Genomic DNA, 18012 nt, shown 5'->3' with positions numbered 1-18012 from the left:
TTTTATTAACCTGATTTAACTGTGCGCTAAATATTTCTATGAAAAACATTTCTCGTCCACAAATATAATGTAAACGAAGACATTATTATGTCATCGTGAACTGATTCTATAATTACAATCGAAGCTTCTATCCACCAGATGGCAGCAGTGATCTGATCGTTCGAAACAGCAATCCACGTGCGGGCGTTGGTTTCTCATTTCCGGATTTGTGAGGTGAAATATATTGGGGAAATGAACGTTGAGATAAATTAAGAGAAAGACATTGCAGGAGTAACGGTCCTCCTTTGGCTGCTTAAATTATATTGTCCCATGAAATTGTTTTAATCTCTTTCCAACAGGCCCTTCTCATCATTTGGTAGCATTTATCACGACTAAACAGCGGTACTTTTATGAAGAGGAAAACATCCTAAAACCCCAAATACTAGGATGATAATTCTAATATTTTAAGAGGTTGTTGTGAGCATTAATATTTCACCATAAAATTTTGTGACCTTCAATCGCAGTTTTGGCAGTTTTGATTCTGTCCTGTAGTGCCCTCTTATGGCAATTATAGGAAAGCAGAAAACAGGACATGACAATTGACGCAGTGGCAAAAACAGATATAAAAATATTATTGTTGATATTACTCAGTATAATATTGTAGTGTGCTATTTCAAATTAAAATGCATAATTCCAACTGTTTTGTTGGGGTATTTTTGGGGGGGCGAGGCTGGGATAAATTTCCATTTATTTCACTGGGAAAAGATGATGTGAAGTTCAACTGTTTTGAGATACTCGTGTGGTCACGGAACGACTGACCTCGTATCCTCAAAGTACCGTTGTATACATTAATCATTCACAAAGATGGCGATTGACTAATAATATGGCAACATAATATTCAAATATTGTTTCTTCTAATGTATATTTTTATACCATTTTGATTGGCATGCCTGTCTAGACTTTCTCCCCATAACCACGCCCACAATCCCGTGACGTCACATGCGCCTCTATATATTCATCGTGGGACGTTTTGTCCGGACATGCTTGATGAATTCTGCGCAACGTGCCAGCAGTAGCGCTCACAAAAACACACCAGTTTCTCCTCTAGACTGGAATCCAACGTAGCTGCTTTGTGTGTGTGTGTCTTGTAGCCTACTAAAATGGATATCGGTTGTTTCACGGCGGCGCAGCGTCTGTCGTGCCACGCCATGAATGCGGATTTAACCAAGAAGCCTGCCGCTGAAGGAGCCCAGCAAGCCGGCGCTCCGGTCGCCAAAACCGGTCGCTCGAAATCGGACTCAGCCAAACCGGAATTGGCGCCGGTGGTGTACGACGTGAGGACGGGACGGTCGTACAGCAAAGGGAAGCTTTTGGGAAAGGTACTTGAATTGCTGATTTTTTTTATGTGATGTCATCTCGAGCGTTGTTAGCGTGTTTATTTGCGATGGGGGAAAATGACACAGGTGTGTGCAATCAGTACAAGATGTCTCAATGCTAACAAAAAAAAAAAAAAAAACGGCGAAGCTTCACCTCTTTCTCCCTTATTTTTTGATATATAACATCGATGAATATTTTTTTAATCAATAGCCAATATTCTCATCAACATGTTGCGCGTTACGGCTTAATGCTGTCGAGTCACGTCTGGACTGTGCGATGCCGCAGAGCCGCCGACCGACGTCAGTTTCACGGTTAATGAGAATGCAGCAACCCGGCCTGCCTGGCTGCCCGTTAGCCGTTATAGTTCCAAGCGTTTTATTTATTTATTTTTCTTTTTTTGAGTGCATCACTTGCATGCCAATGACTCCAGAGATGCTTCAGGTCCAACGACCGAGCACGTTTTGGATTTGATTGTATTTTTAGAATCAATAAAATCCCTTTTGAATCGATCGCTGTTTGAGCGCCGATGTGATCAAACCCAGCGGTGGCCATTTCAATCATTCCTGCTATCATGTGGTGCACCAATGTGTGTCTGGCCCGTTCATAATCGCTTCGTTTTCCTTGCCAAATGGGTTTTTGGTGGAGACTTGACTCAAAAGATGTTTTAACTGCACTTGAATGGAACAGTGGTGCCAATTTCAGTCCTAATTCATGTCACTTTGAAATCTTAGTATTTTTAACTTGTTCACTGCCAGAAGATGTGCAAACGTGTCCACTCCCGTGCCAGGGTTTTTGTCATTTTCAATCAAATTCCAGTACCCCCAGAATATTGAGTTTTAGGACTACATTAACATTCAAAGCAGCGTAAGAAACATTGGGCTTTCTTCTTTCATCAGAGTTAGTTCCTAAATTATATGGATCTGGAGTTATCTGAGCTTGAAATGGGGGCAGCTATACAATACATACATGTTGATTTGCATAGTGCTTTAACAACAACTGAAGCTGTAACAAAGCGCTAACATGGGAAAAGGGAAATGCTGTCCCCTTGTGGAAGGGAAAAACAGGCCATAGCCCGCACTTTATCGGCACCCAAACAAGAAAAAACAAAACCCGATCAAATTCGGGAATGACGCTCAACACCATGTTGTCAATTCCCGAATAAATTCTTAAATGGCAGTGAATGAGTTCATGCAAAATATTATGCAGTCAATGATATTGAAAATTGATTGAATTGCTCGCACAGACTAGGATTGATATTTTCTGTTCATGTGTAAATAAGGGAGAAAAAACAGTTCAGCAAAAGGTAGCTGTACAAGAAGATGCTCACATTTCACTTTTCCCTCTTTGACTTAATACCTGGACAGTTCATTATTGGCTTAGTAGAAAATGTGCTGTCCCAGGTCATTTGTGTAAATGAGAATTTATAGGTGAAATGTGTGCGAGTGTACATCCCCCACCATCGCGTCAGCGATGCAGGTTCCATCTATCCATTACCCCAACCGCTAGATCCTCACTCGAGTTATTTTCATCCAATTTAAATTGAATGGCCTCTCTCCCCCTCAAGGGTGGTTTCGCACGATGCTACGAGATGACGGACTTGTCCAACAACAAAACGTTTGCCGTCAAGGTGATTCCACAGAGCAGAGTGTCCAAACCGCACCAGAGGGAGAAGGTATAGGTACACTGCGGCATGTGCGCCCCCCTTGTCACAAACGAGTTGGCTCAACAATCTCTTTTCTGTTTTTATCGCAGATCACCAATGAGATTGAATTGCACAAAACCTTGTCTCACAAGCACGTGGTCAAGTTCTCTCACCATTTCGAGGACCAGGATAACATTTATATATTTCTGGAGCTCTGTAGTCACAAGGTGAACACTAGTCTGGGGCTTCCTGGCGCTCAACAAAATGTAATGTGACAGTTGACGTCAGTCCAAGGCGGTCGTGTACAGTCGCTGTCGTCGTCTTTGTGAAGGTTACAACGGTTAGCTCGCCGCTCACATCCTGCTCGCTCTCCCCCTCCACAGTCACTGGCGCATATTTGGAAGGCGAGACACACGCTGACTGAGCCTGAAGTGCGGTATTACCTCAAGCAGATCATATCGGGTCTCAAGTACCTCCACAGCAGAGGTATCCTGCACAGAGATCTCAAGCTAGGTATGATAGCAACAACAGCAGCAGGAGGCGATGTGGGCCGGTGGGGGGTTGCTTGGTGCATAAGGGGAGGAATGTAGCGAATGTATCCAAAGTAACTGCTGGGTGATTTTGACCGGGCTATGGAATGCTGTCTTTGAGGGAGGAAAAAAAAAACATGTGTTTTTGTTTCTCTTCCAGGTAACTTCTTTGTGAATGAAAACATGGAGCTGCGATTGGGAGACTTTGGCCTCGCCGCCAAGCTGGAAACTGTTGAGCAGAGGAAAAAGTATGTTTGTTTTCCTTGGGGTCTCGTAATGTAAAATGGGCCACAGCTTTGCAGACCAGATAAGAGGATGACTTTGCTTTTAGATGGAGAACTTCACAAATTGCATTGCCTATGGCACTGGTGTCAAAGTCAGGGCCCGGGGGCCAAATCTGGCCCACCATAACGTTTTATTCGGCCCGCGAAAGCAAATCAAACTTGTGAAATTTGATGATGCTTGCTGAAGTCCCAACCAAAATGTCAAATTGTCCCACGTAAAACACAATACGTACCGTATTTTCTGCATTACAAGGCGCACCTAAAAGAAAATATTTTTTCAAAAGATGACTATGCGCCTCATAATCCGGTGCGCCTTATGTATGGGAAAAGTTTTAAAGTATGCCATTCATTGAAGGTACGCCTTGTAATGCGGTGCAGCTCCTTGAGAGTTTTGAAAGGCGCTTATAAGTGAAATGTATTATTATTATGTATGGAAAAAGTTTTTAAATATGTCATTCTTTGAAAGTGCGTCTTACATTCCAGAAAATACGGTGATTATTTTTTACTTCAGATTTGAAAACTAGTTATTCATTCATTTGTTGTGCGCTCTATATGTAATATGTGTAGGGGATCAAACATTCTAAGGGCCCCACATTCAGGAGGGCGCCCGAGAGGAAACCGTAACTACTTTATTTTCCGGCGTATAAGGCGCACTGGAGTGTAAGGCACCCCCCCCCCCAATGAATGGTGTATTTTCCAACTTTTTCCATATGTAAGGTGCACCTTGAATGAATGAAAACAGTTTCCCAAATATAATATAGCAATATATAAAGGTTTTTCAAATATAAGGCACACCACATTATAAGGAGCACCCAAAAGCCTTGTTTTTCTTCAAAAGATAACCGCGCGCCTTATACGCCGGTGCGCCTTATATTGAGCCGCAACAGGTCTCGCAACTACTGTGAGCAGCCACTGACTCCATTTTCCCCCGTAGAATAAGTAGTGCGTAACCCCAGCCTTTACTGTAGCGCCTTATAATGTGGTGTGGCTTATATTTGGAAAACTTTATAAATATTATAAAATAATAAAAAAATATTATATATTTGGAAAAGTGTTTTCATTCATTGAAGGTGTGCCTTATAGTCCGGTGCCCTTTACATGTGGACAAAGTTGGAAAATACACCATTCTTTGGGGGGTACGGCTTATACTCCGGTGCGCTTATACACCGCAAAATACGGTCAATTTGAGACTTTGAAGGACAAACAACCGTTACACAAAACAATTAAACAGATGTCCTTTGCCACGACTGTGCGGAGCACATATTTTTTTGCTTTTGATGATTTTATTTGTTTGAAAAAAAACTTGAATTGTACTGTTCACATCGCATGGAAAAGAAAAGATGGCGTGCGGATCCAATATGGGCAGACGAAAATGTGAATGTGGCCTTGTTGTACACAAAAACCCATCGCGCGTCTGCCCTTTTCTTTTTTTAACCCTGCGCTTGTGTAACATGCGCAACTCATGCAACCTTTCTCGATCACCCACCTAAACCGGTTTGCAAGCGGCAGTTGAAGGCAGTGCCGAAAGCCCGGTTTCACTGCAGGTTTAACGCGTCGCCGTGGAATACCACAGCGTTAAAATAAAAAGTTTTTGCATGGACCCCGTCGGCACGGCAACTGTGTCGTTTTGAAATGTCCCAAGGCGACTGACTGAGCGAATCTCCCCGTGTGTCCCCTTTTAGAACCATCTGCGGAACTCCCAACTACTTGGCCCCCGAGGTACTCAACAGGCAGGGCCACGGCACAGAGTCGGACGTTTGGTCACTGGGATGCGTCATGTAAGTAAATCCAGATGTGACAGTCGTGCGTGACCTTTTGAAGACTTTGAGTGACGTCGTCTTGAGCAAGATCAAACACGAATTGGCCGAAATACTCAGTCAATTGTGAAAGGAGGACGTAATGTGATTGAGTTAAATAAAAAAAAGTGTTATTTGGATATGGTGGCCAAGTCGTCCTCGCCAGGAGGAATAACACAATGCCTATTGAATTATTTTCAATGAAAATGTTTGGTGACTGCACAGATTTCCCTCCATTTCCATTTTAATGAGGAAACATCATTTGAGATACAAACAGTCGCACTTTTGAGTGTTTCAGAAGCAAAAAAAAATGGCTTCCTTAGCTCTTCACAAGTTTAATTTGGGAAGAATCACGCTTTAAGAAATGTTTTTTTTTTCATTATGTTATGTAGTTTTGATTCTGATTGGAGATGTAATTGGGCAGATGTATATTTGAGCGATACAGGGCTGTGAACAAATACCCCCCCCCCCCAAATAAAGCTCAATTACCGTATTTTCCGGTGTATAAGGCACACCCTAAAGCAGGGGTGTCAAAGTCATTTTTTGCCGCGGGCCACATTGTAGTTATGGTTTCCTCTCGAGGGCCGTTATGAATTTGGGGAACCCATTAGAATGTTTAAATCCCTTCAAATATTACATATAGAGCACACAGCAAATTAATGAATAACTCGTTTTCAAATCTGAAGTCAAGAATAATGACTTTTATTGTGGTTGACATCCAAAAATATGAAATTTTGGCTCAGATTTTAGCAATCATCATGGAATTTAACAAGTTTAATTTGCTTTCGCGGGCCGAAAAAAATTGATGCGACGGGTCGGATTTGGCCCGCGGGCCTTGACTTTGACACCTGCACCCTAAAGCTTTCATTTTCTTCAAAAGTTGACCCTACGCCTTATGCAGGTGCGCCTTATATTTGAGCCACAACAGGTCTCACAGCTACTGTCAGCGGCCACCGACTCCATTCCCCACTCTAGAAAAAGTAGTGATCCCCAGCGGCGTATAATGAAACTTGTATCTATTTTTATGTTTGGAAATCTTTTTTTCATTCATTGAAGGTACGCTTTATAGTCCGATGGACCTTATACAACAAGGGTGTCAAAGTCATTTTTTGTCCCGGGCCAAAATGTAGTGCCGGTTTCCTCCCGAGGGTCATTATGAATTTGGGGAAGCCATTACAATGTTTCACCCCCTCTACATATGACATAGAACGACAACAAATTAATGAATACCTAGTTTTCAAATCTGAAGTTAAGAATCATGACTGTTATTGTGGTTTACATGGGACAATTTGAAATTTTGTTTCGGAATTTAGAAAGCTTCATAAAGTTCCATTTGCGTTCGCGGGCCGAATAAAATGACGTGGAGGGCCAGATTTGGCCCCCGGGCCTTGACTTTGACACCTGTGTTATACAAGGAAAACTTTTGAAAATAGACCATTCATTGGGGGTGTGCCTTATAGTCCAGTGTGCCTTATACACCGGAAAATATATTTATCATTTTACCATGTTCGGAAAATTTGTGATGTAGTGTTTGATTTCCTCTAAAATTACAAAAGAACTAATGGACAAATATTCTTCCACTGTCTTCCACCCATTCAGGTACACGCTGATGTGCGGCAGCCCTCCCTTTGAGACTCTTGACCTGAAAGAGACGTACAAATGCATCAAGGAAGTACGGTACAACCTGCCCTCCGGGCTGTCGCCCGCCGCGCAGAAGCTCATCTCCAGCATCCTTCAGAAAACTCCCAGCGACAGACTCACCCTGGATCAAATTCTCAACCATGAGTTCTTCACCAAAGTAAATCACATTATTTATTCCCTGCTGGGGGGCCCATTTAGGGAGCGCAGGGAGCACCGTTGTTGCTTACAATTAGAACATTATACTGGCGAGCCTTCTTGCGTCATCATTAGAGGTGCCAAAATGAATCCATTACACACTTGAGAGGCATTTTAATAACGGAGCGGTCATTGTTGAAAATATAATTACCTAAATCTTCCGACTTCAGCGTCTCAGATGGAATTCTTTGATCCTTTTAGTTTAAAAATGGTTTCAAAAAAGGTTGGCGAGGATGACATCAGTGCTTTGTGTGTGATTTTATAACCATGCCAAATAAGCCACATAAACTATAATGGCAAAAAGGTTTTTTTTGTATCCATTATTGCCTGATTACTGGATGGAATACAGACGCTCCCCTACTTACGAACATTTGAGTTACGAACAACGGCACATATGAACATTTTTGTAGTAACGTATGTAGTATTTTCTCGGGTTGTACATGTACATATCTTTATAGAGCATATATTTTATGAAATGTTTATTTGTCAGTACAAACCAATACAGGTTACTTTTACATGCCTTAAACATACTTATATAAACCTTAAACATACTTGTCTATCACTAGCTATCTAACTAGCTACCTATTTGATATCTCGCTAGCTATTAACTATAGGGCTATCTATTAGCTATGTCCTTGAGAGTTTTAACGGGCGCTTGTAGATGAATTGTATTATTATTATTATTATTATTATTATTATTATTAGCTTTCATCTAGCTTTCTTTCTTTCTATTTGAGTTACTACCGGGTTGAGTGAATGCTGGTGCATGTGGCTGCCGCTGCTCACTCGCAGAAAAACATGGCCTGTGCCTGTAAAGTAACCTTGACAGTTTTGAAAGGCACTTATAAATGAAATGTATTATTATTATTATTATTATTATTATTATATAAGCCTTAAACATACATTCCATCGCACTGAAGCAACTTACGAACAAATTCACCTTACGAACGACTATTTGGACCTCATCTCGTTCGTAAATTGGGGAGCATCTGTAATTGATTCATTACAAAAACACACAAAAAAAAGTCTAACTCCTCTACCAGTTTCGTCCTAATGGTCTGTGTCTATTGGCCCCCCCTGCAGGGTTTCACTCCTGACAAGCTCCCCCCCAACAGCTGCGCAATGGTACCAGAGCTCCATCCCCCCAGCCCGGCCAAGAAATTCTTCACCAAAATGGCCAAGAGTCTCTTTGGCAAGAAAAAAGCCAAAGGTGAGCGCAACCAACATACGCCGAGGGCATTTGCATGCCCATTCGGTAATTGTCTGGTTTTGTTGTCTTGCGAGTTTGGGTTGTTTTTAGCTCATGGGAACGGTTGCTTAACAAAAAAAAAAAAAGTGGGGGGGAGGGTTGTCTTGCTAGTTTAATTTCATGGGTGTGACTCATCGCTTTGCAGCAGAGAAGGCCTTGCCTTGCGAGGAGAAAGACGAAAAAGATATTGCCAAGCTGGTGTCCGGAATCGTCAAGTGCTCCATCAACCGTCAGATCAGCTACAAAACCGTCGGCGCCAATGAGGTGCGTGCGTCTTTTATTTCCAAGCGCTTCAGGAAGCTCAAAGTTCAAGTTGACCTGAAACAATCTGAAAATCAAAATGGAGATTGATTTTGTCATAAGGAGAATTGTCGTGTCTCCACAGGTGCCCACACCCACCGGTCAGCTAGTCAACTCGGTGCCGTTGGAGCAAACGCCTGCTGAGGAGGAATCAAGGAAGTCCATCTCGCGTTCCTTCAAAGGCACCATGGCCAGCAGCTCTGAACGTAGGGGGTTTTTTTTTTTTTTTTAGGTGGGGCAATGGGAGTGATTTTGTCAAGACAAACTTCACTTTCTGTGTGTCCAAGAACACAGAATTTTCTGGAACATAAGGCGCACCTTGAACGAATGACATAATTAAAAACCTTTTCCATATTTGTGTGTGCATTATGAGGCGCATGGTCAGCTTTTGAAAAAAACATTTTCTCTTAGATGCGCCTTATAGTGCTGAAAATATGGTCATTATTTTCCTCTACTTATGGAATAAATTGCTTCTGGAAGATTTTTTTTAATTAGAAGTTGGTAAGTCAAGACGCATTTTTCATGTAAATGTACTAATCGGTTCCAAGACTTCCCAAAGTTCAGAAAAAAATAGTTTATAAAGCATCAAAATCTGTAAAAAAATATGACTGTGTGTGTGTCCAAGAATAATTAATTTTCCTATACAGTGGTACCTATACTTATGAAATTAATTGCTTCTCGAAGAAATGTTTTAATTAGAAATTTGTACATCAAGACACGTTTCCCATGTAAATCTCCTAATCTGTTCCAAGACTTCCCAAAGTTCAGACAGAAATGTGTTATAAGGCACAAAATCGCATCAACATCAGTAACAAATATCTATTACATTGTGTGTGTGTGTGTGTTTTCCCGCGATTAATTAATATTTTTTTTTGTTCCCTGCAGCTTGTGAGGATGTTGTCACTCCTTCTTTTGTGGCTGAATCCGCCATGAAGGTTCTCACTGGCTGCTTGGCCGTCATGCCCGCAGGTAAGCATTTTTCTACATGTGCAGCACATTGCTTGGGGTCTTAGTCTGCATTGCATCAAAAGTCAAACCTCAGTGGTTACCGTTTTTTGTAATCGGCCCGATTCTTTGTCAGTCTAAAGGTAATGGTGTCAAACTCAAGGCTCTGGGGCCAGATCTGACCCGCCGGGTCATTTTGTGCGGCCCGCGAAGGCAAATCATATGTGTTAACTCGCCAAAATATATACTGAAATTGTCAAATTGTCCTGCGTCATAAATAACGTTGAGATCCTCCCCCTCCGCAGCCACAAGAAACCCACCGTGTATGACCAGGCCTCAATCCTTCCTGTGGGTCACCAAATGGGTCGACTATTCCAACAAATACGGTTTTGGCTACCAGCTGTCCGACCAAAGCATCGGGGTGCTCTTCAACGAAGGCACGCACCTCAGCCTCTGTGACCAACGCAAGTGAGTGGAAAGCTTCAAGCCACGACTCTTAAGAGTTATCATATGCGGATTTTGACAATTTGTTGTCCCCCCCCCCCCCCTCACCACAGGACGGTCCACTACTGTTTGACCAACAATAAGCACTTTAGCTTTGCCGCAAACACGCTACCTGAGCAGCTTCGGAACCAGAAACAAATTGTGGAGCTCATGGCCAATTACATGGAGCAAAATCTCATGGAGGTATCAGAAAATGAGGACGAGAAAAAAAAATATTGTCCATATTTGTTACAGATGAGTACGATATGTTAATTTTTTGTTGTTGTTGATTGACAGGGTGGTGATATTCACTGTCATGAACCAGTTCCCGGGCCTCCTCCTCTGCTGCTCCAGTGGGTGAAGACGGACCACGCGCTCGTCATGCTCTTCAACAACGGAACGCTGCAGGTTCGTCCTGACTAACTCGGAAATGGAAAATGGGATTAAATTGTGAAATATTACAATTTGGTAGACAGAAATCACGCTGGCTTTTTTTTTATTTTGTCTGACATCCTATCTAAAGGAGGGGGGGGGGGGTAATCTTAGTTCCTCGGCTCGCTGATATCTCTCATTCAAAATGTGCAACATCTACTCGTCAGACTGCGGTTGGAAACGTTCTATTTTTGCACGAAGAGGCGGTTAAGCCTCATGCAAATGCTTTCGGTATGATGGCAATAATCAAGTGAGTAGCTACTCGGCGACTGTGGCTAAATTTAGCCACTTTTTAAAAATCCGGTGACTTTTTTTCCGCTGTTATTGGAGACTTGCGGTGACTCAGATGCCACCCCAGAATCACTCCTCCTGTAGCTTGCTCACGCATGTCATCAGCCGGCTTGTAATTTTGCACCCCAGATACACGATTTGCATACAAACTATTTAAAAAGTCACTTTTCCATATCTATTGGATTGGATTTACCTTTATTAGTCTCGCTGTGGAGAAACGAACACTTCACAGCAGCGAAGTAATGTATGGAAAAGGAAAGGAAGAAGTAGAAAAAAAAATTCAGGAGCTGCTGGAAAGGCAGCCAAATAATTAAATAACAAATAATGTGACACAATACAAAAGAAAGTCATTCAATCTTTGTTAAATGAAGCAGTTCAGGATGAAAGAGGAGAGTATCAAAGTGTCCGTTTCACCAGTGGAAATATGGACAGGGACGTCGTGGAGAAATGTGCACATCTGCTACACATTACATTTTGAAAGATTAAATTTGCGTTTATTAGTCGCAAAGTGGAGAAATAAACATTTCACAGCAGCGATGTGAGGAAAGGAAGAAGTAGACAAACAAAATACAGAAGCTGCTGGAAAGGCAGCCACTCCTGCGGCGCCATCTTGAAGTCAAAAGAACAAAAAAACTAAATAACTATTCCTTATTTGCACAAAATTTCAAAAAAAGATAATGATGTTACGAATGTTGGGAGGAAGTGAGTTCCAGAGTTTGGGGGCAGAGCAGCTGAAAGCTCTGTCCCCCATCGCGCTGAGACGGGCAGGGGGACACACGCAGATGTGGCCCTTTGGTTGTCTTTACTCAAGGTATTATTTGTGTATGAATGCCAAATGTCTTATTTCAATCTTCCTGTGCAGGTGAACTTCTACACCGACCACACGAAGATCATCCTGTCCAAGTCTTCGGACTCGTACCTGCTGACCTACATCAGCCGTAAGCGCGTTTCCTACACGTACCTCTTCAGCACGCTGAGCGAAATGGGCTGCACGGAGGAGCTGCGACACCGCCTCAGATACGTCCTCCATCTCCTGCAGCACCACACCGACGCTTAAAAAGAAGGATGAAGAAGAAGGGGGGGGGGCAAGAAAAAAGACTGGCCAACTGTGACTTTTAGAGGCTTGATGATCGGCTCCATTTTGATTGGTTGAACCTTTTGCGGCGCTGTAATGGGGCCTCCTCGACCCGTTTGGACTGGTGCTGAGATAGCTGATGATGCGATAAACCTGCCGCTTTGATCACATGACGCGTTTGCCTCCAGGGTGCCGTTCCTGTCCTAAGTTTATTTGGTAAGATCTCATGATTGGATACTCCATGATGGATGCCTAAAAACAAAAAGTATAACCAAACCACCAATTCTCCATTTTGAGTGCATGGAGCCGACTGCTTTCTGCCTCTCTTTATAGATGTAGTTCCGAGTGTGTTGTCTCCATGGTAACGAAACACTTAATAGCAACTTATATTGGTTGAACAGATGGCGGTGGGGGCCTCTTCTTTTTCTTCTTCTAACCTTTGCCGTTTCCTGACCTGTGGACATTGGTGCACTCATTTTTTTTCTTCGTTTTTTTGGGGTGAGGACGGTTTTTTTTCCAGATGTGAGCCAGCAATAGATGACACGACTATCTTGATTTACCTCACACACACACTTGACATTCCTGGCCAAATTTAGATGGTGAGGTCTGGCGAGAACTTGAGGGGCGGTGGGAGTGGCACCATAAATGCACATTTTTATTTATTTTTTTAAAATACCCTCACCTATTTTATTTGATTTTTAACTCTGTACCAAAAGGCCTCGTTTTCTTTCGTCTGATTTTTTAGAAATGTGTTTTTAAAATCGACACGTAGGTGAATGCGTGTGAGTGCTCACATGTTCTGGTAAAATAGACGGCCGGTCCGGGAAATGAAAGGAGGAGTGGAGACGTGTGAATGAAAGAGCGAGGGGGGGGGGGGGGTGAAAAGTGCCTTTCTAAGGGATGTCTGTATAGTGCAATAACAAGCCTCTTTTGTGAATGTCAAGCTGACGGCTTTGTCATGATTTGTGCGTGCTTTTGCGCAAAAAAAAAGCAAACGTCCAACGGCGCTACACTGTCATTAGCTGGTATAAGGTTTTCAAAACGAACCCCGGCCTTTCTCATCAATGTTTAATCTCCAGCAAGAAGAAAACGTGCTCGTCGTACTGTGACCCTCATAGGTTGACATTGGCTTACTCGACTCAAGAAGTTGTATCCTCAAAAGCTGTGACCTGCAAATGCAAAAGCGTCTCGTACAAGTGTCGTGTTTTCAGCTGCATTGTGAAAGAAAGTTTGCCTATTGAGAAAATACTTTATTTTTCTGGCACATGATGTTTTGTTAATTTGTATTTTATTTATTCTTTTTTTTAAGTTATTGTGTTAAATGTATGGTGTCGACACAAGGAAATGTTGAATTTGACTCACATTTTTTGTATGTATTGTATTGGGAGGGGGGACAAAAATAAAGTTTGAGAGAGAACTTGTGTCTGATATATAATCTGTCGAACGCCAAAATGCAACGTGATTTCGCATTTTTGTCGCTCGTGCTTCACTTTATTAACAAAGTTCAGTTTGTCAAAGGACTGAAAATAGACGCAATCATTTGTTGCCAAACTTGCAGACGTTTTAAAAAGATCCCTTACTTGTCACTCAAACGCCAGGAGACTCCTGAAAGTGGGACAACGAGCTTTTCAACTTGCGTTGCTTTAGAAATGCAGTGGCAAGGTGCAGATTTGACATCTTCAAACAGTGCCGGTAAATGAGACGTTCACGTGACTGTGTACATAATAGTCACGTTCTTTGCCCACGCACTGCAACTACCCCCACCCCCACAATCCATGTCCCGTGTGATAAGAAAGTAACAAAATAATGGTTACATTTGAAATAATTCCACAACACCACAAAATGTTGACATTTAAACGCGGTCTAATGATATAATCCGCAGCGTGATGTTCAACGTAATGCGCTGCAATGTGCAATTAGCATTGTTTGTTTATCCGGTTCACTTCCGCCTTCGTTCTTATGGATTAAAGTCTTCTCTTTATAAATTTTTAAAAAGTAGTTCAAGGTAAGAACTTCGTTTTTTAATGTCATGTAAATTAGCTGTGGCGACCCCTGAAGGGAAAAGTCGAAAGGAAAGGAAAAGATTCAAATTCTATCCTTAATGCCGTGAGGCAATTACGTTTAATATGACTGTAGAATACCACCAGTGACCTAATCAGCTATAATAAAAAATGGGAGGTAAATTAAGGCAAAATATCGTAAAAGTAAAGTGGATTAATTTAAAATCGATGATATAAAGTAAACAAAAAGACAGGTCACCTTTCACATATGGCGCATCACCGGAAGTTGTTAGCGTTTCGTACTTAGCACCTGTGTCTTGCTTCCGTAGCTGTTGGACAATTTTTTTCAGTTATTTTTTAAAGTTATTTTTATTATCTTTCAAAGTTTATTTCGTGCACATTTCACCGAGGGCCCTGGCAAAGTATTGGAATCTGGAGTGAAGGGAGAAGGATTTTAAAACGATCCACGTGAGCTACGATCGTGAACACGCTGCAAAAAGTTCGTCCCATGCCTCTGCGTCAGGTTTCTTCTAAGGTAGGTAATGTTTTGCTTTTCACAAACACAACTTTTGTTATTTTTCTGCTTTGTGCATCTTAGGATACGTTCTGGCGATTGCACAACCGACCGTGCATGTTTAAGTATGTGCTTGTGCGGTAACGGATCGATCACGCTGCGTAAAAGAACACATTTGTCAACAATAAAATAAAGTTGATTAAATCTCAACGATTAAAGGTGAATAAGGCGTCCTGGTAGTCGAGTGGTTCGCTGGTTGACTTCACTGTGCAGAGGTCGTGAGTTCAATCTTCGCTCCGGCCTCCTTGTGAGTAGTTTGCTTGTTCTCGTCGTGCCCACGTGGGGTTTCTCCGGGTACTCCGGTTTCCTCCCACATTCCAATAACACGCATGTCAGGCTGATTGAACACTCAAAATTGTCCTTCGGTGTGAGTGTAAGAGTGAATACTTGTTTTGTTTCTGAATACCCTGTAATTGGCAATTAATTGGTTCAGGATGTCCCCCACCGAATGACAGCTGGGATAGTGTGTCCCACTCCTTATTCTGTCTAATCAATGAATTAATTGTTTTAATTCATATTTCCGATCTTTTATTTTTCAATTTTTAATGTCTCGTGATGAGATGCCAGTACTGGACTGGAAACAGCCAGAAGCGCACCAGGAAGTCATCACATCTGGAAGTAGTGACACACACACACACACACAAGACAATGATGACGGCGGAGGGGAAAGAATTCAGGCAGACATCGAAGTGCGCAGGGACAATTTGAGTTAATTAGAAACTTGTGTTCCCTCGAGAGCTTTCCCTCTCCTTCCCAGACTCAACTTCTTTTGCGTGTATGTTTTGTGTGTGTTTCTGTGTGTGTGTGTGTCTGTGAAAGTCCGCTGTCATCATGCTTCCTGCAAATTCCAGGCCAGGCCACAAGCCAAGGCGTGCATGCGAGTGTGTGGCCGGCTTCTTTTGATGGTTTCCTCTCAGGAACCAGACCCCTTTTGACTCATTACCGACTGTTTCGTCAGCTCTTTTCCACTTCCCACCAATTTGTGTGGATGTGTGTGTGTGTGTCTCCATTTGTGTCTGCGTGTGTGTGTGTGTGTGTATGTCCAAAAATTGTTATTTTCCTACCCAGTGGTACCTCTACTTATGAAATTAATTGCTTCTGGATGAAATTTTTCAAATACAAAAAGTTTGTAAATCAAGACACGTTTTCCATGTAAATGTCCTAATCCGTTCCAAAGTTCAGGCAGAAATGTTTTATAAAGCACAAAAATGCATCAAAATCGGGAACAAATATTTGTTATAATTAGATTTCTTTATTATACAATAAATGAGAGTTGTGTGTAGTATAAAAATAAACGTTAAGATCAAAAAGGATAGTCATTTAACATTTACCTGAGTCCTCGTAGGCTTTTCTTTTTTTGCGCGAGATAACAATGAGTAGCCACATAGAGGCTCGAAACTGTTCCACCAAAGCTCAAGCTGTAAATGATGCTTAAATTGAGATTTTGACATTTTTGTTGTTGTTGTGGTGTACCCATCATTGTTGTTAGCTTTTGTTTCAAAGAATTGATAGCGATGAAAAAGAAAGAAAAAGAGTGTACTCTTCTTCGTAAACGTCTTACTTTCATAATGTGATTCTAACATTGCGTAAACTTGTCACATTTTCCATACATTTAATGTGAAAGCTTTCCTCTTCAGAACTATTTGAATCATATTCATAACTGGATGTGTAACAAGAAAGCACATTCTCCGAATCTGAAGCCATTGTTTTGATTCACTAGCAATGCAAGACGTCTTGGCGTGACGTCACGATCTGGGGGCGGGACTTTCTGAAAATGCCCAATTCGCAGCTCAATTTTTTTGCAGATTTTGGACACTTTAAGTCATTTTTATTGGTGTTTTGAATTTGACTAAAAATATCATACTGTGTGTTTTGGGTATTTTAGATGCTATAAAACGTTTTTCTGATGTCAGTTAAAAAAACAAAAAAGTGACATCGGATGTCCTTTAATTCTGTACTGTTCATTTCAGTTGTATTTCACTTTTAAGTGCATTACATATTGGAATTAATCTTTTTAAATATGTTCTCATATTTTGGATGAATATGTACATCCGTCGTCCTCTTCAATCTTTTCAAATGTGCTACATGCTGGTTGTGGCGACAAAATCCAGATGGCTTTCAGGCCATCCCAACCCCCCCTTTTTTTAATTTTAAAGTAAAAAATGAGGACGCCCTGCTGTAGATTTGCGAGCGTGTGGGTGAACCACACAAAGAAAGTGTTTGCACGTGGAAACACCCTAACTATTTATAGGGTCTCACATTCACGGTGCGGGGTGGGGGCGGGGGGGGGTGAGCTACAGCGACTTTGTGGAAAGATCATCAAAGATTATCACACATCCTGTAACACGTATGTGTAAACTTTCAGTCGTACAGGAATGGTCCATCGATGAAAATGTTTCTTCAGCCGTTATCTGTACTTCTTTGAAGGTGTCGGAAAGTCTGACACATCCTGTAACTTGTACACACACACACACACACACACACACACACACACACACACACACACACACACACACACACACACACACACACACACACACACACACACACACAGATAAGTAACTCATGTTTTGTGTGTGTCAGGAGGAAGTTGCAGTGCTCACACAACAGAAATCTACCGAATTCAACAACATGAAAAACATGTTGCGTTGCTATTGATTCATGAGTCATAAGATTTCAAAAACCGTGTTGTCATGATATTTTTGGATGGCTATTTTGGGATGTGGGACTTACAAACAAATTCACTTTACCCTTCGGAACGTATCTTGTTCGTAATTTGGGTTGTCTACATAGGAAATACTGATTTGGGTCAGTAAATGCAGATTTCCTTTTTATTTTTACCCAACTGTCCAGCAATTATATTAATAATTATATCCTTAAAGGACAACCGACGTCTCCGGACAAGTTGTGTCCATAATTTGTAAAATGGCTTCAAATGACTTCTACTGAGCGTATTTTACAAAGATTCCACCGCATATAGCTATATTTTACGTTTTAAGACTCACGCTGAATATTCAGGAAGTCTTGTTTTTGAGTTGGTGACGAGTCCGTACGTGACGTCACTAAAGGACCGCCCTTGACCGTAAAAAAGACGCATTGTAGCGGTCCTTCCATCACGTCAATGTATTTTGCTGTACTTCTTTGGTCTGGGGACCTCGTGTTGCACCCAAAAGCCGCCAGAAGGCCAGAAGAGGGCGTCCAAGCACCATATAAGGAATT

The 18012-nt window shown here is 41.8% G+C and overlaps 1 protein-coding gene across 2 annotated transcripts; it reads left to right on the top strand.

Moving 5' to 3' along the window:
• Positions 1 to 1017: 1017 nt before the first annotated feature.
• plk3 (polo-like kinase 3 (Drosophila)) lies at positions 1018 to 13636 on the top strand. 2 transcript variants are annotated; one of them, XM_089008760.1, is made up of 15 exons: positions 1018 to 1358; positions 2921 to 3028; positions 3109 to 3225; positions 3382 to 3511; positions 3689 to 3776; positions 5495 to 5590; positions 7208 to 7406; positions 8528 to 8654; positions 8842 to 8957; positions 9079 to 9199; positions 9879 to 9962; positions 10244 to 10406; positions 10496 to 10625; positions 10719 to 10829; positions 12007 to 13636. In XM_089008760.1, exons 1-15 carry the CDS (start codon positions 1140 to 1142, stop codon positions 12199 to 12201), a joined length of 2004 nt encoding a protein of 667 aa, XP_088864886.1. In that variant the 5' UTR covers positions 1018 to 1139; the 3' UTR covers positions 12202 to 13636. The 2 variants fall into 2 exon arrangements, with proteins under 2 accessions (XP_088864886.1, XP_088864884.1); XM_089008758.1 differs by having other exon boundaries at positions 8839 to 8957.
• Positions 13637 to 18012: the final 4376 nt, after the last annotated feature.

This window comes from Hippocampus bargibanti, linkage group LG11 (assembly GCF_051943395.1).
Source record: "Hippocampus bargibanti isolate YZ-2025 linkage group LG11, ASM5194339v1, whole genome shotgun sequence".
NCBI lineage: Eukaryota > Metazoa > Chordata > Actinopteri > Syngnathiformes > Syngnathidae > Hippocampus > Hippocampus bargibanti.
The sequence above is the reverse complement of the archived record's forward strand: the minus strand, read 5'-3'. Positions and strand labels throughout refer to the sequence as shown.